Source organism: Hermetia illucens, chromosome 5 (assembly GCF_905115235.1).
Source record: "Hermetia illucens chromosome 5, iHerIll2.2.curated.20191125, whole genome shotgun sequence".
NCBI classification, from domain to species: Eukaryota; Metazoa; Arthropoda; class Insecta; order Diptera; family Stratiomyidae; genus Hermetia; species Hermetia illucens.
Genome location: NC_051853.1, coordinates 63,943,182 through 63,965,941, shown reverse-complemented (window position 1 = coordinate 63,965,941; position 22,760 = coordinate 63,943,182). Strand labels below are relative to the sequence as shown.

The 22,760-nt window shown below is 40.5% G+C and overlaps 2 protein-coding genes across 3 annotated transcripts; one reads left to right on the top strand and one right to left on the bottom strand.

Moving 5' to 3' along the window:
* Positions 1–1,055: 1,055 nt before the first annotated feature.
* LOC119657987 (DDB1- and CUL4-associated factor 13) lies at positions 1,056–2,794 on the bottom strand. Its single transcript, XM_038065204.1, has 3 exons — positions 2,641–2,794; positions 1,754–2,468; positions 1,056–1,690 (listed from the first exon to the last, which is right to left on the bottom strand). The coding sequence occupies exons 1-3, from the start codon at positions 2,708–2,710 to the stop codon at positions 1,138–1,140; spliced, it is 1,338 nt and encodes a 445-aa protein (XP_037921132.1). The 5' UTR covers positions 2,711–2,794; the 3' UTR covers positions 1,056–1,137.
* Positions 2,795–2,965: 171 nt separating this feature from the next.
* On the top strand, positions 2,966–22,760 carry LOC119657621. Of its 2 annotated transcripts, none has more exons than XM_038064624.1 (6): positions 2,966–3,139; positions 3,234–3,544; positions 8,658–9,343; positions 9,403–9,607; positions 9,671–9,885; positions 22,428–22,760. In XM_038064624.1, exons 1-6 carry the CDS (start codon positions 3,128–3,130, stop codon positions 22,457–22,459), a joined length of 1,461 nt encoding a protein of 486 aa, XP_037920552.1. In that variant the 5' UTR covers positions 2,966–3,127; the 3' UTR covers positions 22,460–22,760. The 2 variants fall into 2 exon arrangements, with proteins under 2 accessions (XP_037920552.1, XP_037920551.1); XM_038064623.1 differs by lacking the exon at positions 22,428–22,760 and adding an exon at positions 10,099–11,420.

Sequence of the window (22,760 nt, the reverse complement as noted above, 5' to 3'; positions counted from 1 at the left end):
ATTTCTTACGTTCTCATCTCATACGCAGAGCATTCATCCGTTTTCCAATTAACACCTTCATTGGTTTGTCAGTTTCTTTCACTTCTCTTTCTACTGCCTACCGCTGACAGAGAAGTCTGGTGTGTCCAGTGTCGGTCTCACCTTGCATCCGATCACCTTCTGGTGCAATCACCTCCATGTCCTCATTCTCATGGTGCTTCATCTTCTTCCCCTTCCAGGTTCATGGTGTCCGGGCCGTTTGGCTCCATTTATATAATGCATACCGGCGTTAAACCAGGTAGCGTCCACGTCACTACTCCCCTTTCTTGCGCTTTTCCTGGTGGATGAAACAGAAAGTTCTAATAGGCAGGATTCAGCCTGTAGTCCCCCCTCCTTAGTGACTGAAGTTCCCTTCTGCCGATTCTTTCTCTTCCTTTCACCGATAGATTTGAGCTGTCGTACGTGGACGGGCGGGCCGTAGTCTGATTTCCAGTTCCTCCAAAGTTGCCGTACTTTCGTTTTTGGCTGGGTTCGCCGTAGGCACTAAATGCAAGCTTTTTATTGAGCCGGAAAGCACTCTTCTGTAGATTTCCCCGTAGCGTGACATAAATTGGGTGAACCTTCCAAAGTCCGGGCCTCGGCCGCAACCTGATTGCTCATGATCGCGGATGCCTCCGAAGTCTGTGACTTTTTATCTCTTGGAGAGTTAGAATCCTCTTCTTATCATGTTTGGACACCCTTAGTGTAGTAGTATACTACTACAGGCTCCCCCAACACAGGGTGGTGTTCGAGGGGGAGATATTACATGCGAATCGTATGCCGACTATCTTAGAATGATGTCTTACCTACGATTCAAAATTCATTTCAATGCTCCAGCTATCGTAATTTTGAAGTTATACGCTTTTCACACTTCATTCTTCATTATACATTAATCGCGACCTTTCATCTAAAAAACGTTAACAAACCGTCCTGCATATATGGAGAGCCCTTTAATCGGGGAAAGGAACGGTAATCGACGTACTTGATATTGAGCCAATTTCAACAAAAATAAACGTCTGGGTCTCCCCGAATAAGAATAAAGTTCAGGTCTTCCAACTTAAATATATTTGAAATATCAAAAAATAAAATTCACAAACGTAAAATACCAAACCGAACCACCTACACGTCTTCCTTGAGCACAACTTTTTTCTTCTCTGCCACAAACTTGAATTTTCCCTTCTTTGAATGTTTCCTGACATTCGCTTCCTTCTTCTTCTCCTTGTCCTTGATTGCCCGCATTTTCTTATGCGTATTGTAGATTTTCTTCGGCACTTGGCGATGTCTAGCGATTCGTTTAATTTCTGGATGCGCGGCATATTTCTCCTTAAGCGCTTCTTGATAGTTGAAGTTGGCACGCTCTCTTGGTCGAGTGGCGCCAAGTTTTTCCGACGCCCGTGCTTTCCACAAACGGATATTCATTTCGTCCGAACCAGAATAAATGTATTTATTGTCGTAGCTCCAACCGACACAGACAACGTGTTGCATCCGCTTAGTGTGATAAATATCACGTGAGTGACTTTTGTGGATTTCGTAGATTCGAATCGTTTTGTCGTAGGAGGCAGATACGAATTCTTTTCCAGTTGGCGAGTAGTCGACGTCCGTTACAGCGGATACGTGGTCATAGTGGATTTTCACTGGGTTTTTGAGCTGTCGGGTGTCGAATGTGTATAAACTGTTGATTGGATAAAAGATTGATTTAAAAGCCATTTATTTTCAGGACAACTTTGGAACTTACTTGAAATCCTCATTGGCGACTGTGAAATTGAATGCTTCCATCGGATTCCACGCAAGTTTGTTTGATTTCATGGTCAAAACCATCTTCCTCAAAGGTTTCGTTTCCCGTTTATCATAGAATATGACGCTCCTATCGCTGGCACAAGCGGCAAGTATTGATGTTTCGACCATATTGAAGGCTATTGCATGTAAACTGTCCACTCCCCACTTTAACACGTTCAAAGGCTCATTCCGAGTTTCATCCCAAATATTGCAGACTTCGCCGCAAGTTGCGAAAATCGGCTCGGTCCTGTGATGCGACACTCCCAGTAAGACGGTCCTGCTTAACAATGTGTTCACTGGCTCCTCTTCATCTCCTACTTCAGGTGTTTCTGCTTTCCATATTTTCACTGTTTTGTCGTCACCTACTGTAATGAATCGTTCCCCGCAGGGTGTGTATGTAATCCCACGAACGAAACCTTCATGAGCTACAAAATTCCGAACGCACGATCGCATCGGCAAATCCCACACTCGAATTTCGCCATCGTAGGCGCCGCTGCACAGCGTTGATAACCTTTCGGGATGCTTTCCAAAGCAAGAGACCCCGTCCCGGTGCCCATCGAGACTAGCAAGGAAAGGTTTGGCGAAGACTCGATCTAGCTTTGTTGCATTGAGGGCACGCACGTACTCCCGAGCTGCTTCGAATGGATGCAATGTGGGATCATAATTTCGGGGGACTAAAAAGGAGAAAGTGTTGTATTAGTAAGTCATATAGAATAATTAGGAGCTATGCGTAATGTACTGATTCGTACAAAACCTCGGCTTCATGCGTGATAAAAACACTTGAAATAATGGGCTTAGTTGAAAAACTAATGATTGACCACTTGCGTTACTGCTGTGTCGACCTACCCTTATGTAAATCCCGTTTAGTCTCCCGCATGTACTCATCGGGATTACGGCTTATCACCTTCACTTTCATCTCCCGATATCCACAAAAATAATAACTTTAGTAAACGAACAAGTACGCAGCAAAGCACCACCCCCAGACATGTGTCTTGAAATGTCAAAATATTGCAACCTGAAACGTCTGTCACGCCGGATATGTTTATCAACAACCCCATCCAGCCCTTCTCAAAGTTTGCAAAAAGGCAGTTGATTGCTGCAAGCGCGGGCAACGAGATTGGGGGAAAGTGTGTCCCGGCTAAGCAGATTCCATTGACGTTTGGAGCCACTTTGTAGACAGGAGCTACGAAGATTCCCCCCAAGTTTTTCGTGATAAAAATTCATTGGTATTCTATTAACTAAGCGGTTTTGATTGTGAAAAGTTGAACGTTAGCCACGGAACATTGTGTTGTGATATCTTTTCACACCGAAGTTAATCGAAATACGTCTGAAAATGAATAATTTGGTAAGTGCTCCCCTTCTCCCTCTTGTTTTCTCCAATGTGTCCTGTGCGTTGGCATTTTCGATGCAATTTCATTACATATTTTATTTGTTTTCAGCCTTCGTATAAGGATCATGTGAAAAACTTTTATCCAGAAAATTACAAAATGGATTTGTCGGAAACGATGAAAGCCGCACTTTCGAAAGGACCCTCGTCGGTGGGAGCCCAAGGTTCCGGCTCCGTGCATAATATGCAGGCGGAGATGCAAAATGCAAACGCAATGCCTGGGATTGGTTATGTTACGGAAAAGCTGTACATGTTGCTGCAGTTGTATTTACAAAATAAGGGATGGAATCCCAGCGTGGAGTTGCTGCAATGTTTTTCGGAATTAAAGGACAGTGCGTTGCTCCCAAGCGCAGCGTATTTGCAGTGAGTATTTGTATTGAATTTACATATTTTCTTACGAGTAAACAATACAAGGCCTAGATCAAGGGAATATTTGCCTGAGCGAGAAGATATGTAAAAGGCAATTTGAAATCACTGAAATGGAAATTGGGAGAACTGCAAACCCTCAGCCATAGACGTTTCAAAGCCCGTTTGAGAGAGGGGACGTGAAGAGTCACTACGGCTTGAATGGCCGCATTACACCCAAGAAGCTCAAGTGTAGGTGGGAAAACCTGACTTGGAGTAATAGTATTTACTGTCAAGCCGGAAAGTTAATGCTCCGCTGAGGAAGGAATTCCCCGTGAACTGAGGGTTGGGAATGCACTCAAGGTATTCCCTGCTTATCGCAAAAAACGATTAACAAATCTCAAATTTGATTATAAATGGAGCTGGGGGAAAAATGGGGGGGTGTTGAGAAATATGTATGCAGGCTGCAATATGCGGACTCGGTCTAAAGGTAATGTTATTGACGCAAGATTACCTTTGTCAAGAAATGGTGTGTTTGGTCGTGGGTGGTCCTCCGGATGTATAGAGTCTTGGATCGTACCAACTTAACGTACGGTTCTATTATGTGTTGGCAGATACTGAGTAAGAAGTACAACAGAACAAAACTTAATAGGATGCAAAAAAGCGGTTGTACAAGTGCTATTAGAGCTGCGCAGTCGTGCCGGACAAATGCTCGCAGTGTACTGGTGGAACTCCACATTAAATACGCTGTAGTATATAGTGCTGTCAAACTACGTGAGTCCAGAGGTTCGACAGCGAAAATCTAGGACCATAGTAACATTCTAGACGAAGTACCACAAGAACTGTAGGCATTCAAATCGACTAAGCCCCATACTAGTGTGGAATTTTGTTGTGGACTTGCCAACTAGGGCGAAGCCGAAGTACGGTGACGTTTTAAAAGGTTATGACATAGTATTCTTCACCGACGGATCAAAGGTCTGTGAAGTCAGTGCGGTAGTTTTCTCGAATTTACACAGCACAACCGAGCCGTATGGACTTCCACGTTTTACCAGTGTATTCCAAGCGGAAGTACTTCTGATACTGGAAGCCTGTCGATGGAGCATGATACGAGACCCAAACGCAACGTAGTCATTTTGATCGACAGGTAAGCTGCCATTAAAATTTTATACTCAGTGTGGCTTCATCCAGGCTGGTAAGGTAATACTTGGACGCACTGAATAGCCGGGGTAGCACGCTCAAAGTCACCTTCCTCTGATTTCCCGATTATAGGTACATAAAAGGGAATGAGCGGAGGGGCAGCTGGCGACTATCTGGAGTGGAATCTACTCGAACTACTTAGCAGCCGCTGCCTTCAGATGGCAAAGCTTCACCACCTATTGTATGTCAAAGAGAATTTGGTCCGCCCTTAACAAGACGCGATCGTAAGAACTTTTGACCAGATGCGTGCAAGTGCGTACAAGATTACGGTGGTCTGTACGGGGCACTGGCCTATAGGGGACTCGGCATACCCTATACTTCGCATTTTAGGATCTACGGAGAAGAAAAGAAAGAAGAAACCTTCATGTACTTCCTTTGTCATTAGAACACTAAGTAAACCATTCTTTGAGGAGCTCAAAGGGATTTCTAGTTGCAGGGTGGGAGAGCTGCTATCCTTCGCGAAAGCTATGGGCTGGTTCTGAACATCTGAACCAGCTGGATCCTGTTTTCTTTGCTCGCACCACAGAAGTCATAGTCTTAGGAGGGGCACCTTGGAACAGCGACTGATACCTACCTACCTATCTGTAATGTTCCTCCGGATATCGAGGCTCCCAAGAAAGCGTGCTTGCTTCAACTTCAGCGGGAATACAGTGGTATCGTATCCACTTTCTTTGGTTGAGCAATGTAGGATGGTGGCACTCGAGGAGTACTCATGACCCTTTTACAGCACTGAATTATTATACTCTAGTAAGTTTGTCGCAAGTAAGTGGGAATCTGGGGTCGATTGATGCTCAATGCTTCCGCACTCTCACGCTTTGGAAACCAGTACCGGACAGAATATTAATAGATTCCAGTTCAAAATTGGGGATATCTCAATAGTGTGTACCATTCAATACATAGATACAGAGGAGGTGACTTGCGATCGTGGTAGGTAATCCGAATACCAATATGGGCTCTAATAACACCTTGCTCGGACATGTCATTGGAAAACCCGGCTTTGGGACTGTCTTTGCAATGCTAAGAGGTTTGTGGCTTTTTGCAGCATTCACTGCCGTGCCATCCGCGGCACATTTAAGGCTTTTTATGAGCAATTAAATGCAATCCAGGAGATATGTGATCTGAATGCTAAGATGGGCAGTGATAATACCTTACTTCGTGGGCATGTGATGGAGAAATACTGTCGTGGAAACCGTAACAACAGCAGTAAGAGATGTGTGAATTTATGCAAATTCCACCGCGTCGTCATTGGGGGCACATTTTGGAGTATAGATTCCGCAATAAATGGTTTTAAATTGACCGATGAGGCCAGAGTAATCATATTGTCAGTGTTCCTTAGATGTGCGTAACAAGCGAGGCGCTAACATCGGTCTCGAAAAGGATTATCGCCCAATGGTCATTTCCTTCGCTTTCGTGTTGCGGCTTTTATCCTCCAAGTTCAATATCGACCAATTAAATGGTATAGTTAACAACCGTAAAAAGCTATTTTGTTGATCAGATAACTGTTGTAGTCGAGAACCCGCTACTTAGGTTGTCGGCCGAGTTTTGAGGAGATATTATTGCGGATCGACGATGAACGTAAGGAGTAGAGGACTATATTTTTAAATGAGAGTGGAAGCGAGTGTAACGCGCTGGAGCTCCTTGAAATTAAGCGTACCTTTCGTCATAACAAAATGCTGCGGAAAGTGATACTGATTCTAGATTCAAATACCTCGACTTTGTCATCTGATTGTTTTCTTACTAGGCAGGGAGAGTTGGACTGAAGATAAATACCAAAAAAACTACGGTTCTTGGTCTGACTGGCAGAACACCGAAAGCCTCGAATTATTTGTATATCTGGGGCACCGATGTCGCTCGTAGCTATAGCAGCGGTAAATTCACCTTCAATGTTTCGTTCAAAATCTGAATCTGCAGCTATCGTCAATGGATATAAACTGGGCTAGGCGCTTAGGCGCAAGCGAGGTAAGATGGTGGTATTCTGAAGAGTACTCTTCTTTCTCTTGCTACAATGTGTTTTTGCACTTTAGAAGGCCAAGTGATAGCAGATGCGGATCCGGTGCTGGATTATTACTGACGGTTACCACAAGGTGCGCTCTACTGATCTGGGAACCGATTTCTGATAGTATTGTGACTAAAAGATTAAGGAACAATACAATTGAATAGTGCTATGTATCAACGGAGATTTCCGACATTATACGAACAATCAAAACCGTATGCCAAATCATAAAAGAATTTGCATGCTGCCGCAAACATTTCCTGGGTCCTGTGAGGATGTTAAATATCGATATTTTAATCCACGACAACGAGCAGCTGAAGAGGTAGAAGAAACACTCCACCGCGGTCCTTAACCGTATCACATCCGATGAAATTCCCCGCAAAGTTATTCGTTGCTTCTGCAGTTACTGCACATCTGCTGCTTCCCCTTATACTCCTTTTGCCGTCACAAAAGTAATAGCTAAAATAATCCTGGATTGCATACTGTATTCTCCTGCATTGACCACATCAACATCTTACGGATCATTTTGGAAGATTGCACGGAGTTCAGATCTCCGCTACACCTGCTGCTCATCGATTTCGAGAAGAATATTGCGCGGAGTTCAAATCTCCGCTTCACCTGTTGCTCATCGATTTCGAGAAGACTTGCAACAGCATTAGTAGATATTGTATCTGGAGTGCTCTGTGTAGGAGGAGCATTCCAAAGAAACTAATAGTTATGATCACAACGACATATGAAGGCGCAATTGAGGTCTAAAGTGGAGTCCGCCAGTGTTGTCATCGAGATAGCAGCGGTGACGTCCTTCATGCTGCCTTGTCTGCAGGAGGTGGGAGAATTGAATGGACCATGACATCTGTGACTTTAGATTTAGAGAGAGAGGCGAGTAGAGTCGGAATAAAGATTAACACCAATAAAGCCGAAGACATTGATCAATAGGTTTCTGTCTACGGTGACACCGAACTGGAAGTCGCCCCGAGAACAGTCGGTGTAGAACAGGGGAGGAGTCCGGGAAGAAATTGAAGCGCATTCCAAGGACCCTGGACAAAAGATCATTACTTGATGCTCGCTTACCTTTGTTTTCGTTGGAGAGGTTCGATTCGTAGATCTTAACCAAATAGATTTAGAGAATGAGGCAAACAGATAAATAACAAGGAAATGAGGTACCTCAGTGCGACACTGTTACACGAAAGCTCCAAACTTTCGTCAATACCTGTCTTCATCATGTCATCGGATTACTTGGTCGGACATAATCTCGTATGAATAACTACGATTTACGCAACAAGAGCGGGTATTGGTTAGAAGCTACAAAGTGCATGGGATTAGTTACATATTGAGGAAAGTGACAATTCCATTAGGGGCTATGCCATGCAATGAGATCTACTATACTAGGATGATTGGCGTGAAGGTTACCCTAGCTTCAAGACGCAGAACAGTGGGTATTGGTTAGAAGCTACAAAGTGCATGGGATTAGTTACATATTGAGGAAAGTGACAATTCCATTAGGGGCTATGCCATGCAATGAGATCTACTATACTAGGATGATTGGCGTGAAGGTTACCCTAGCTTCAAGACGCAGAACAGTGGAGGGGGAGTGCAAACTCCTCGGGAAGCCATGAGAAACACACTGCCAGAAACCGACCGATGTCGCCCCGCTCTGGGGACAATTTGTAACTAGGAATTTACTTTCTGTGTATTGTCCTTAATTCAATAAATAAATAAATATGTTTATAAATATATAATAAATAATCTAGTTGCAAAAGAGGTCAATACCATTTCGTATCCATTTAAAAATTAAACGTTGTGGAAATTATCCTTCTGTTGAGATAATCTACCATGCACTTAAGCTTCCACTAGATATCTCTTTTCTTGTTCTTGTTGTTCCTTGTTCGTCGTGATACATAATTTGTTTAATTCTAATTGTATTGCATAACTCTTTTTCAGAGTATTAGCCAATCGTTTAACACTAGACGCTCAAGGTCGATTGATTCTCCGTGAAAATGGAAAAATCGTCCTGCCATTTGAACATTTCGCGAATGCGGTCATGCTTAAACATATGTCGGGTCCTCACGGTCTTCATCTAAGTGTTGATGCCACAGTACGAGCAGTTGTCGAATCATATACAATCGGCCGTGAAAATTTCGGAATGGAGAAAGATTTTATCGTTGAAGTTGTCCAATCATGCCCAAGCCCAGCATGTCGATACTATAAAAATCACATGGGGATGGGACCATTGCCCTTCATGGATCAAGCATTCCAAGGAGTTTCGCCGGAATTTATGCATCTACCTCCGCATCCACCGATGGGAAATGAAGTCGATATGACTAAAGGACATAGTAGTCAGAAAATGGCGCAAATGCAACACATGTCCAAGCAACAACAGTCAAGTGTTCAATCGAATGTCAACGTGCAGCAACAAGCACAACAACAACAGCATCAGCACCAACAACAGCAGCAGATTACAGCAGCTATCATTCAACAACAAAATCGTGCTATCGCTCAACAGAATCTCGAGAAATTTGGAAATATGTCACCGATGGATAAGCAACGTGTACTTCAGCAGCTCGATAAGAAACACTACGAAGTTCCAAATGTCCTTCCACCGTCTCCAGTTATGCCACCCATGCAAGGTAGAGAGTAGAAGTGCTATGTATGATGAAAGGAAGTAATATTTGCAAATGAATTTCAGTTATGAATCAGAACATATCTCAATCCAGTAACCCACCGATGTCCCAACAACAGCAGCAACATCAACAGCAACAACAACATCAACAGCAGCAGCAACCGCCACTACCGCAGCCGACACATATTCCTTCTCCCAGTACTTCTTCTGTTTCATCATCATCATCACAGTCTGGTGATTCCCAAAAGGGTAGTAGCAGTGAATTATTAAGGTGCATGGTGTTTAGAAGACAGGATTTGAAGTCGCATTCAGTGAATGTAAACTTATTTCATAGGTCGAATTTAGAGTCTCTTGAATCCAACAAGGATCTTCTCGCCTTACATAATGGTGCGTGGAGTAATCAAGACAGTCGTGAAGGTATTGTCGTTGGACAGGATAAAATAATTCGAGCCTTTGGGGAATTGATGCGAAATATGGCTCGTATGAAGACTTTTATACGTCCATCAATGTGTAAGCCGTATGGGAAGCAGAGTGAAAGTCTTCAAAAAAGTGAGTACATATTGTTAATATCTTTTTTGATACTTGATATAGTGGAAAATGGCTTTGAAAACTGGCAAAATATGTTTTAGAATGGATTTCTAAGACAGTTGACATAAAATTTCTAAATTACTGTTTTATGTTTCTTAGCTACGGAAAATTAAACTTTACTTTTTTATTATCATTGCTTTGACTAAAAATATACGGTTTTATATCATGGTAAAGCTCTCATGGACACAATTCAACTAGTTCAATCGTTAAGGAACTGTTTGCCAGCACCTCATATTCCGGTAAGTTCCTGGAAAAGTGAAGATCGTCACCGTAAAGATACACCAGAGTTGGTGGCAAGAGTTGAAAACTAGGTGGATGGCGATTGCTTAAAGGATTATTTAGAGTTTTGGTATCTATTTCGAAAAATTAGGAGTATTGTGTTAAGGTTCCTGATTCAACTGATTGTGATTGTCGCTATAAATTTTAAAGTAAGACAGTTCAAGTCGCTTGAAATATCAGCAGTGCCAGCGAACGTTGAAAAATCATATTATTTGCGACATTTTATAATTTATATTTTTTATTTGAAATGTCTAAAAATTAGTGTTTGATATGAAGAGCCACATTTTATGGTCTAGGATTATGCAAATGTGATATAAGACGCGTGTGGTTAAAATTAGGAAAATTCTATTTATTTGAATGTCTGCTAAGTAGAAAGGACTTTAGATATTGAAACAACGAAGTCAAAAAATAAAAATATATTTAATTTGTTTGTTGGGTTTGAGAGTCAATTCAAAATTGACATTTTTTATTATTAAAACAATCGCGTGAGTTCTTCATATCAAATATCTAACAAAAGACAACTTAATCTTCTAGAAAAATGTTTTGTCATCAAATTGGTAAAATTTTAATGGTTTATCGGAAAGTTAAACTTTCTTCAACGGTTTTATTTTAGAAGAAATGTACTTTGTGGGTGCGCTATTACGAAACCCCGTTGAATTACTTCTTTGTTGATGTATTTTGAAATCTATTCTATTCAGAGAGTTTGATGAATGGGTTTGAATAATGCAATTGTCAGTTAGTCGAACTTCAAAGTTATCGCCCTTGTCAAATAAACATTTTTTACATAGCCACAAGCGATCAAACAAGTAAAGGATGATTTTATCCACAGTTGACGTAATCACTTTCTAGTAGGGTGCTGCATATTAAAGCCTCTATTAATGCATTTTATGAGTCTAGGATGAACTTTGGGAGGGTTGGCAGTACATTTACAAATATATCATATTAATATATTATTATTAACTTTATTTGAACAGACATTGGTATGGAGGGTGCTTCGGAGCCTAGACGTCATATAGAGGCATCATCATGATTTTTTTTTTTCAGATTTTTCTGGCGGGTAGTTTTTGAGAAAGGCCCTTTAATTTGAGTGACCCCTTTACGATCCCTTCACTCCCCTGTTCCGCAATCGGCTTCAAAACTAAGACTGATTTGGAAAGTACTAATCGAGACCTTTCATTTGTTACATGACTTTATTCAGTGAAAAAAAAGGTCTACATAGAACGATGTAGTTCCCACCTTCCCACCAAATTTGGGGTCAATCAATACACCCGGTTCTGAGAAAAGTGCCTGTAACAGACAGCCAGACAAATAGAAAGACAGACAAACAGACGGACAGACAATAAACCGATTTTTTGTTTTCAACGAAGCCTTAAAAACGGATCGAACACATACGAGGAGTCAAAAGTTGACAACGAGAATGAAGAGAGGGGAAAACTACGAATGATGTACTAGAATGTATTCCAAGTATTTTCTCATAAAGTGGGTCTGGAGTCTGAGGATCTGGGAACACAATCGGAACTACAATCATAGTTCCACTAGAAAAATGACTTCTACCAGGGCAGAGAACTCCTTGCTGCATCTGAGGCAGGGCTTGTCACGCCTTCTTTTCCTACCATAGATATTGCCCTTATAGACTTTTCGGGCTGCATCAACCTATTGAGTCGGATTTTATCCATAACCAGACGATCGTGGTATCGTTCATAGGTTACGGAATCGTCTATCCAAGAACCCTGCGCGGATTTCATCGTCATAGCTGCAATCGGTTGTGATTTAAGATCCTGGATAGGAGAAATAATCAACGGTCTATCTTTATTGTTTTCATTTAACTAAATGCCATTTGGTGTTGTTGCTGTTTTGGTGATGGTATTTCGTCTTGCCTTCATTAATATACAGCCTAAGATCTAGCATCATCTGTTCGATCTGGATGAAAGTAATTTGAACATCTCTGGTTGTTCTTCCCATGATGTCGATGTCGACAGCATAGACCAACAGTTAGGTGGATTTGAAGAGGATAGTCCCTCTCACATTTATTTCAGCATCATGGATCACTTTTTCCAGAGTCAGGCTAAAAAGGACAGCACGATACGGCATCCCCTTGTCTCAGACCATTATTGATGTCGAATGGTGGAGAGTCAACCTACTGCTTTTATCTGACCTCATATATTGGTCAGGGTCAGCCTAGTCAGTCTTATCAATTTATCGATACTGAATTCTATCATCATAGGCAGTCGTGAAGTCGATGAAAAGATGATGTAACTGATGATCATAGACTATTGACTAGCTCTGTATCGCTTCCGCAGAGAGAAAATCTAATCTGTTATTGATTTGCCTAGAAGTGAAGCCCCTTTAGTTTGGGTCGATGATGTTCTGGGCGTATGGGTTTATCCGACCTAGCAATATAGCGAAGAGAATCTTATAGATAGTACTCAGCAACGCGATACCTCTGCACTGCGCATATTCCCCTTTTATGTATATGGCAGATAATGACTCTTTGCCAGTCTGCCAGCATTGATTCGCTGTCCCACACCTTGAGTATAAGTTGATAAACCGCTTGGTGTAATTGAACGCCTTCATATTTGATCAATTTCGACTGTAAATCCATCGGCTCCTGGCGGCTTTTGATTCTTAACATAATGGATTGCACGGACTGTTTCTTCCATGGTTAGTGGTGGCATTCTTTCGTCCGTCGTTTCAGTTGGCGCGATGTCCAATTGTTGTTGAGTAGTTCATCAAAATACTCAAACCCATACGATCAGAAATCAGATATCCCTCTTTGTCCCGACAGGATGAGCATCCAGGTGTATATAGTTTCATCCTGTTGACTTGTAGGTAATACGTCCTCGCCTGGTGCAGTTGCTCCCTGTACTTGACGAATAGGTCCCCGCGCGTGCGCGTGTTTTGGAAAGTGCAGCATTGCTCGGTATCCAGTATTCTTCCTTTTCGTTGCTAGCTTCCAATCATCGTCGAGCCATTCCTCCTTATAGGTGTTTCGAAGGATTTTCTTATGGATAGTTTCAGTGTTCACTCTTAACTGATTGTCAGATGGGGATCCGCGGTGATATTTTAATTAGAGCCCGGAGCACCATGCCGATGAGATATTGATCAGAGTATATAGTGATCTTCCTAGGTTGGGAGGTGGCGGCGTTCAATTAACACCTGGTCAATTTGTTTGTGGACCACTTTCCGCGCAGACCAGGTACTTCCAGCAACAATTTCGTATGACACTGCTAATTGAATAATCCGGAGTCCATTATCATTGATGTTTCTATATAAACTATGAGACCCAACGTAGCGCCTAAATACGGGCTCCGACCTTACTTGGATGTTAAAATTTTCAAACATGCTTTTGATATCATACCTGGGTCAGGTTTCTAGGGTGTCTTCGGCATCTTCCGCTTCCCTGAAGAACGCAATAACAAATTCCCTTTTGTTACGGCGCATACTACATTGAACTTTCGTACAATATCGTAGTTCGAACGCGTCGCGTCGCCATCACTCGCAGTGGTCAATCCCCTCCGTTCATTGACCCGCTTTCACCTGACTGCGGCAGATCTTATGCTATCCCTTCGTGATGTGCCCGACCACCTGCATAGCACCAACAAAATCATTTATGATGGATGCCCAATGCTCATCGGTATTCTTAGGTGGATTAATCAGTGTATTTACCATCCGATAAGCAAAATAGCTCTCCAACTGTCGAGCGACAATTGGATCATGTAACCGGTCGATGTTGAATTTGGGGCATCGCAGTTCTCCTACCCTGCGAGAGGTAAAGGACATACCGCACAAACGACCATCAGATGGTATCTTTAGAGGCCGATGTCAGTGCCACTCTTGTAACGCACATCCAAAAGACAGCGAAATCTACTGCTGAAAGTGGTCAATCAGATTCCGCTTACGGTGTCGGACTATATGGAAAGTCTCCGTTTGGTGTATAGCACTGTACAATTGTGATGCTCCTTAACCGGCCGGAATCTTGCAGTCAGAATCCTGTCAGCAACCGGCTTCCAGGTCAAGAGAGCGCGACGTGCGGCAGCTGTACTGCAAGATGCCAAAGTCCATAGCCGCCATCAGCCCAGACGTAGGAACAGCTTCGACGATTTTCATTTCTCTGAAGCCACTTAAAACCTCAAAATAAATGTAGCGTATTGGTGTCATTTTTGATACCGCCAAGAATGCCAATGATTTCGTGACGAAGTCTTCATCCCGCAAAACCATGTGTTCCATTTTGGATTTGTCAAAAGGATTCCCACTTCTTTTCCTTAATACTGTAATTAAAGTGGTGAAAATTCAACGGCTAAACAGAAGAAATCCACACAATAGGAATAGAATCTATCCGAAAAGTTTTTTATTACACCCACCTGAATGTAGATTCCTACATCCCGAAACCAAAACATTGTGGAAAGAGAGGAAAACTAAACTATGCAAAACAACGCAGGGAAGGTGTTTGTAAAGCATCAAAACTCCAACATGCAATGAAATAGATGAGAATTCGAAATGCATTCTATGGGGAAGTGTTAACTATTATATCTTCCGTACAGATAACTCCAGCCAGCCACAAATTTAGTGGAATCTTCAATCCGTTATTTGTTGGAAAACAATGTTCAGGAGAAGCTAAAATTCTCTTAGAATGACGAACACAACGTTCAACGCCTTCATTTACTGCAGATCCTATACCACCCGGTCTGTCCCCAACCTTTCTCACTTGCTAATATAATGAATGTACTTTCTGAAGATATTTTATTATCTGCTCCCGGGGCGAATGGCGCCAGCTATGACATGTTACGCAGCCTTAACGACTTCAGCTGCAGATCGATTTCATTAATCACCATATCATACATACCAATTCCTAGAGCATTTTGGATGTTTACCAAGCCGAAGCTACAGAAATCATAATTCTAAAAGTACTCGCTGTCGACAAACTGGCATTCGATTATAAGAATTCTCGCCGCCAGCTAAACAACTGTACGATAGTAGTTAGAAACATAAGTATATCAACTGAGTAGAGTACATCGGTGCCCCTTAAAAGAAGAAGTCAATTGCGCAAAGTACATTTGTTCTTTATTTTAGTGTTATCAATGGAGTATTGTAGAAATAGGACAAAATATCAATTAGTATAAGAAACTTTGTGGAATTCAACTTGCAATATAATGGTAACAATAATCGACAAGGAATGTTCCATTGGAACGTATCGTCTGTGGCTATTTAAATAGATGCAATAAGAATAGATAATTTAAGTTTGCTCTCTAATTTTATGCACAAATCTATTTATCGCATAGAAGAACGCTTTCATTTTATGTCATTTATCATGTATTTCTAATCTGTTTTCTTGACAAATTTTTAATTTAAACCTAACTTATTGATGGGAGGAGAGAGAAACATATAAGCAGATGGTTTAAAGCAAAACATTCCATAATCAACAATTGTTAGGCAAGACATTTTCCAACGAAAACGGACCACGAATATGACAGTTGGTTTTTAAATTTGAAAATATCTTTACTCGTCGTCAGAAGCCGAACGATTTCAGCGATATTCTCTCGTGCATTAGTTTTAAGTTGCGCGGGGGTATCAGGTGTGTTGAAATAAACCTTGTTCTATAAAATCCCCGTAAGAAAAAGTCTGGCCCAGTCGAATCGCTTGATCGTGATGTATAGTTATAATCGCCGTTTTTCGACATCAATCGCTGGTTGTTCCCAATATTGCCATCCATAACTCGTTTATTTCATAGACGGTCTGGTTGGAACCAAAAACTCTTCCTATAATATACAGCCAGCTCATTTGCCAAAATATCGCGTATCGTTCTCATATCGTACCCCATTCACGGTTACTGTCCCGCCATCTTTATCTTTAAAAGAGTACGAGCCAATCATTTTTTTCTGAATATAACATATGTCGCACCACACAGTAGTTTTTGGTAAAGGTTCCTCATCTATCAATTATGAATTTTTACAACCCCAAAAACGTATATTTCGTGCATTAACACTGCCATGCAGCGTAAAATGAGCTTCGTCAGTTCTGACACACGACTCCAAAAAATCACATTAACCGTCAAAGATATTCTTCACGTTTAGGCCGTATTGGACAGGATGAGGTTTATCTGTTGGTTTCAGTTGTTCTGCGTGCAAATAACTACATATACATTTTGAAATCTTCCACAAAGTCGTTAGAGAAGTCAAACTAGTGAGCTCGTCAACGGTTTGATATCCCGGGGTTCGTTCAACATCTTATGGCTTTAATAACATCACCACATTGACTTCAGGGTTTGATGCTGCCAAACAATCACTTCCACTAAATTTAGTCGCTAGACGTCGATTTCTTCGATGTTTGCATATTTTGGTAACAATATTCACTTTCTTACGTACAGCAGAATTGGTACCGTGTAGTTATTTTGTTCAAATTAAGTATTGTGTTTGCGCTGGAATATGTCAAGTGGAAAAAAGCGTTTTATGTTGTTGCGATACGCCGCCAAAATTTGATGGACTCTAGTTCGTCTAGTTCATCTAATTCCAACGACGAGTGGGAGCTAGCGGTAAGTAGTGGTAGAAAGAGGATGTGCCGGCCACGCATATTGTATTACGAAGAGGTTGTGCACTTTAGGTCAATAGCCAACATATCTTCACCCTCTTAAGTTTCCCCCTCGATGTTGACTGTGAGACCTAGTTGCTCTCTTTTATCTATCGGTCTTTCCTCTATCAACACGTATTTTGACTTAGCTGGCGTTGATTGTTGCTGTCGGCGAAACTTTCGAATTATCTGTTTCGCACAAGCGCTATCCACAAGTATTACATATTCTCAATATAAAAGCAAATTGTAACAGCAATAATGAAACATACCTTCACCCTTCTCAGTTTGCTGCCTTTTCACTGTCAGGGTGTTGCTTGCCTTAGCTGACGTTGATTGTCGCTATCGGCGTCTTTCAAGGGTCTCTTGCGCATAACCGCTATCTACCACTATTAGATATTCTCAGGAAGTGCACAAGTCACAAGTACGAAAATAACTTGAAATTTGAAAATACTATGTTACAAGGGACTGTCACCAGTAGTCACACCTAAATCGACTCTTTTTTCCATCATTTTTGTAGGTGCAACAGGTGTAATTTCGTCGATTTCCTAGTGTGTATTGGTTTTACGTTCCACAATGTGATCATGTTTGTTGTCATAAACTTTGCTCTTTAAATATCTACATAACAAAGTCTCACGCAGACAAACATGGTGATCGCAGTTTTTCGAAACCACTCGTTGTGGTAACATTCCCTTCAATAACACAATTATTTCACGAACGATGTCGCCTGTCAAGCCATCTTCATCATCAACGGCGCAACAACCCGTATCTGGTCTAGGCCTACCTTAGTAAGGAAGTCCAGTCATCCCGGTTTTGCGCCTAGACCACCAATTCCAACCATCTTGGTGGAACTAAAAATCCTTTATATCATGTACATCCAGTTCATTTGGTAAAAAATGGGACATTTAAACAGCGGAAGAATTATTGTGAGACATTTAGACATGTAATGATAAATGGTCAGACTTAGTACCGCAGAGAGCAGTGAAATCCGGGATGGAAGTGAAAATGACCTGGATCTCTGTATTATCTCTTTAGTTTTAGCTATTTATTTAGCGTTATGTATCAATCCCTATTCTAAGCCTGAGAGAAGTTATCTCCTTGCCCCCTCTTTTCAGGTCTACAAGTATATCGCCCAATTTCGGGATTATTCTCTTGACCTATATTATCGCTGGATATTTTGTAACGATTGTACTACAGAAACTGACAATTACTTTTGTTTCCACATATTGACCGACTTAAAATTGATGATGTGGTTCCCGATGCTAATGAAAACGATAAGTTTTCTTACGCGAGATCATAAGAATGTAACTCGATATCCTCAAAATATTTTATAACCACAATTGATGGTATCTTTGGCGTTGTCGAGCACCGTGGCTTGGCGAAGGCAACGTACATCATAGAAATGTTCAATAATAGTGGGCGCAATACAGAGCCCTGTGCAATACCCACGGATACAAATAATCTTTGAGTTCAACGTCATTGTCGAAGCAGAATTTTTTGAAATAATAAAAACTTGTTGTTTCTTTTTCGTTGGTGTGAATATTTATTCTTGCAAAAACCGATATTTCGGGAACCACTTGTTCCCTTCATCAGTGCTAACAACTTATTATTTCAAATAATTAATCGTTGGAAACACCGCATAATTTCACTCAGAGATTTTTTTTCTCCTCCAAAGTTGGTTCCACATCAATGCATTTTCAGCCCAGTCGGTTGCAATTGGTTTACGAAGTTTTGTCGAAACCGAGTTACTAATGTGAAAGATTTCCAAACTGTCAACAACGCAGAGCACTTATAGCCTTCTAAATATGTAAAATATGTATGGGGCAATAAGAGGAAGAGTCGCCAGTTTACCAGCTTTATATATTAACTCAAGCTTCTCCCACTCCCGTAACACAGGGATGATCTCCGCTAGAATGTTATCTGCACAATTCAGCAAAGCTATTTAGCCTTGTCTTTACCACAAGTTTGAAAACCTTATTAGGTCTGTTTTTCGGACCCAAAAGTTGATCTCTCTATATCACTGGATACACCAGTGGGTGGGATTACCCCGTAGAATGGTATTACATCACGGGGGAGAGTTACCTTGTTTTAACTTCACGTTGGCCACGTGAACATTCACTTTCCGGGTTTTCTTTCACGACTACAACGAGTACTATATCGTCGGCACAATCTACCACCGTGGCTTCCTTCGGAACCCGAAGATTAAGTACAACGGCATTTCTTGTACAAGAAACTACAGTAGTACACCCAGTACGGAGCCATGTGTGGCGTCTTTTCATTGGCAAGTGTCAGATCAGAACTCTCTAGCCAAGCCTTAAGCACACTGATTACTACGTATGGTTATAACTCATCATCTTCGAGATGCTTTGTAGCTACAACTGGTGCTATATCGTCGGCATTACCCACCGCCGTGGCTTCCTTTGGAACTGGAAGTTTAAGTAAAACAGTTTCATTGTAAATGATATTACATAGTAGTGGGTCCAGTACGAAACTCTGTGGGGCACCCATAGAGACAACGTTCTCTTGTGGTCCGCCATATATATCGTAACAGAGCCTCCGTTCTTGTAAATTGTTGTTGACAATAGCAGCAGCAAAGCGAGAATACTAATCGTCCGTATTAGATTCCAATTGACCGAATTGAATGCATCTCTCATGTCCACGATCACTCCTACGCAGTATTTGCTTGAACTACCGTCTTCGCGAATTTCTTTTCCAGTCAAGCCAATAACGGCGTCAATGGTTTGTCTGGGTCTACGGAATCTATACTGTCGATCTGAAAGCTCTCTTTAGCTCTCAACAACGGGGAACAACCAACCTATTGTAGATTATCCGCTCTAGCATTTTCCTTACAGTGTCCAGAACATATAGGTCTGTAGAAGAATGCTCAACCTGGAAGTTTACCAGCCTTAGGCAGTAGTATCAACTACTGGCGCTTCCAGACTGCATTAAATACCCTTACGAACACGCACACTTCAAACAACTCAGTGAGTACATCTGTCCAGACTCGATGCTTTACTGTAGCCTAATCTATTGCTGATTTCCAGCAACTCCTCTCTGGTGACTACCGCCTCCTTGCATCGAAAACAAGACTGTTAAGTATTTTCTCGAATTTAGATACTATCAGATTTTTTGGAGCGTAGTATCTGTACACTTATATAGTACATCACTAATTTTCAGCCACACAATGCCGCTGGCTGGCTGACTCATAGTATATTGTGTGGCTGCGGACCGCAGGCCTATATCGCCGCTTCACCAGTCAATCTTTGCACCTTTTGCATCGATCGGATCGAAATATCCAAATATGAGGCATCTAACACACCTCTTTGGTAAAATTTTTTCTCTTAAACGGCAGACTTCAAACTTTTTCAACCTCCAATAACTTCTGCGTTATTTCCACTGATAAACGTGTTATGGCCGTTTGAGTACCCTACAGCCTTTTCGCAAACTCACAATAGACTTCTCCTCAAGTTCCTGCAACTTAAATTGCTCCTTCAAGCCAATGCAGATTTCTTCTTTCGATGCCACTTTATTGAGATCCTTGCACTGTATGCAAATCTCATGTTTTGAAGCATGCACTGTGGCATTTTCAACTTGAGTGCGAAAGCCATCAGTTTAGCTCTTGCTGGATCTTTTCAGTTCGAACATGAGATCCCCTTTCTTGGTTTTTCAGATTTTGTTAACATTTCCCCTCAAGTCGTCTAGGTTGGATTTAGTTTTGACCTTTTGAGTAACACCGCATACGACAGATTGCACTTGTTAGCAATAACAATCGCCTTCGGCCGAATTTGCACTTTTGCCTTCCTTTTTGGCTTTTTTGTTGGTAACCTTACTCTATCCATTGTTTTCATTCCTTACGCTTTGCTAGCCGAAGTTTGCACTTTGTTCGTATGCTTTCCCCCTTCTGAACCTGGAGTATCCTCCTCTTTTCTCGTAATTTTTTATTTAGCCGTAATTCGATGGCAATACGGTTAGGTATCACTTGGGTGACCTGTGATACGGTTGGGACAGAAAGTCTCGGCTTCTCCTTATATTTTTTTCCTTCTGACATCTGTTATGGGGGACTCTAATAGCCCTTACCATATTTTTTATGGCTTCATGCACGTTGAATCTATCCTTGAGAAACTCGGACCGCTTAACTATTTTTGCCTCAAACTGCGTGTAGGATAATTTCTCCGGATCAAGGCTCTGTTCCCTACGAGTCCCAACGGTATTACTCCTTTTATACGCTTCTTCACCTTGCCTGTACTTTTTTTTACGGTCTTTAGCATTGGCGGAGATTTGGGAGTTAACGGGTTTCCCATGAGTGGGTGTTTTTTTTGGTCCTGGAATATCTCCTGTACATGATCTGCGGAAACGTACGACTTTAAGTAGTCCCATCATAATCCTCTAGAGATGCACCGCAAATTTATGATCGTCCCTGATTATAGTCGTATCAAACGTCTCTCTTACTTCGATACACAGCAGGTTTGAGGTTTCATTAGGTTTTTTTATGTCTGTTCTTTCTTTGATACATACAAAACATGCGCAAGAATTGAAGTAGGCAGTGGAAAATCGTAGAAAATTGATTGTGGAATTGGTTTGTTGAATGTTTTGTATTCAACTTTCAAATAAATGTTGTAAATTTCTCTATTATCGTTTCTCACGAAAGTTTTTTTTACACACTTAATATCGAAGGTAACAAAAAAGGCTCTTCTCTTATCACATATTTCTAAAGTATTAAAAAGTGATTGGATTTCAATTGGCGATGTTTCTGTGATATTATAAAAATGTTTTTTTACGTTTTCAACATATGTACTCATATATATTATATATGATTTTCTACTTTCCCTATTGACACCTTTTTTGTTCCATAATTGTTTAATATTATGAAGAAAGAATATATGTGAATGGTTTTCTTATAATTTAAAAAACGAATTTAGAAGTTGCTTATTCTTCACGAAAATATTTCTAATTCGTTTTGAGGCTGCAATTTTATATAGATATCATTTTGAATGATTTATTGTTAAATTCATAAGCATTTACGGAGTAGATAAGTCAATTTTCATATATCTGTATTCATTTCAAAAATATTGTTATACTATTATGTATTATGGCTATGTTTCTTTTAAAAAATTGCCAATATAGGAAATTAAGGAGTGACTGTTTACAGTCATTTGTATCGATTTAGGAAAGAATGTGTTTCTTGGAAACGGAATTCGGAGTTTTAGATATCAGTGAGTGCATGTGATTTGTAGTGTAGTTTTAATTAATGATTATTGTCCAACCCGATTTTATGACCTTAATATGTTTTATATCGATTGCCAAACGCATAAAATTTAAAGGCTTATACAAAACACGATTTCTTAAATCCAAAAAGTATTATCTTCAGAATTTAGATGCTTATGTGACTATTACTATACATAGGATAATTTGAAAAATAAACATGGAAAATTAAGTGTTTCGTTAAAAATGAAACTTCAAGGGGTAGGATAATTTTTTTATTCTAATATAATAATTGGTAATAAGGGAATATGATGATTTATGCATTTATTTTTTGTTTTTTCAATTCTACTCTGAAGACTGATTTTCATCTTAAATCTATTATTTTATTTCGCAATAAACGTACGACCTCTTTTGGTGTATTGGATAGAAATCTAAGTTTACTATCTCCTATACTTTTGCAGAGAAACTATTTCGCTGGAGTTTAAACATATAATCTCAAAATAAAAGAATGTACAGGAATGAAAAATTAAAAGAAAATAAGATGACATGTTGTATGTAGTATATAAACAGTATTATTTATAATAATATCAATCGTATGTGAATCGATCAGTGTTTAAAACACAATTAATATAATTCGTTCATTTCTAAGAAACATTTTTACAAAGTTTTTTTTTTTTGAAATTATATTGATTTTTATGGTTTTCCAAAATATTAAATACGTTTATAAAAACTGTTTTGAGTAGTTTATAAACACTTTGAATTTTGTTCAATAAATAATTTATTTACGCTTCGGA

What these genes read in the sequence shown, in the direction of transcription:
- LOC119657987 (XM_038065204.1), bottom strand. Translation starts at nt 2,710, where the DNA reads ATGAAAGTGAAGGTGATAAGCCGTAATCCCGATGAGTACATGCGGGAG. An exon ending in TAAACGGGATTTACATAAGG is followed by an intron (nt 2,469 to 2,640) that starts GTAGGTCGACAC and finishes TCTCCTTTTTAG; the next exon opens with TCCCCCGAAATTATGATCCC. An exon ending in GTCGCCAATGAGGATTTCAA is followed by an intron (nt 1,691 to 1,753) that starts GTAAGTTCCAAA and finishes TCCAATCAACAG; the next exon opens with TTTATACACATTCGACACCC.
- LOC119657621 (XM_038064623.1), top strand. An exon ending in CCAAGCGCAGCGTATTTGCA is followed by an intron (nt 3,545 to 8,657) that starts GTGAGTATTTGT and finishes ACTCTTTTTCAG; the next exon opens with AGTATTAGCCAATCGTTTAA. An exon ending in GAGTGAAAGTCTTCAAAAAA is followed by an intron (nt 9,886 to 10,098) that starts GTGAGTACATAT and finishes ATCATGGTAAAG; the next exon opens with CTCTCATGGACACAATTCAA.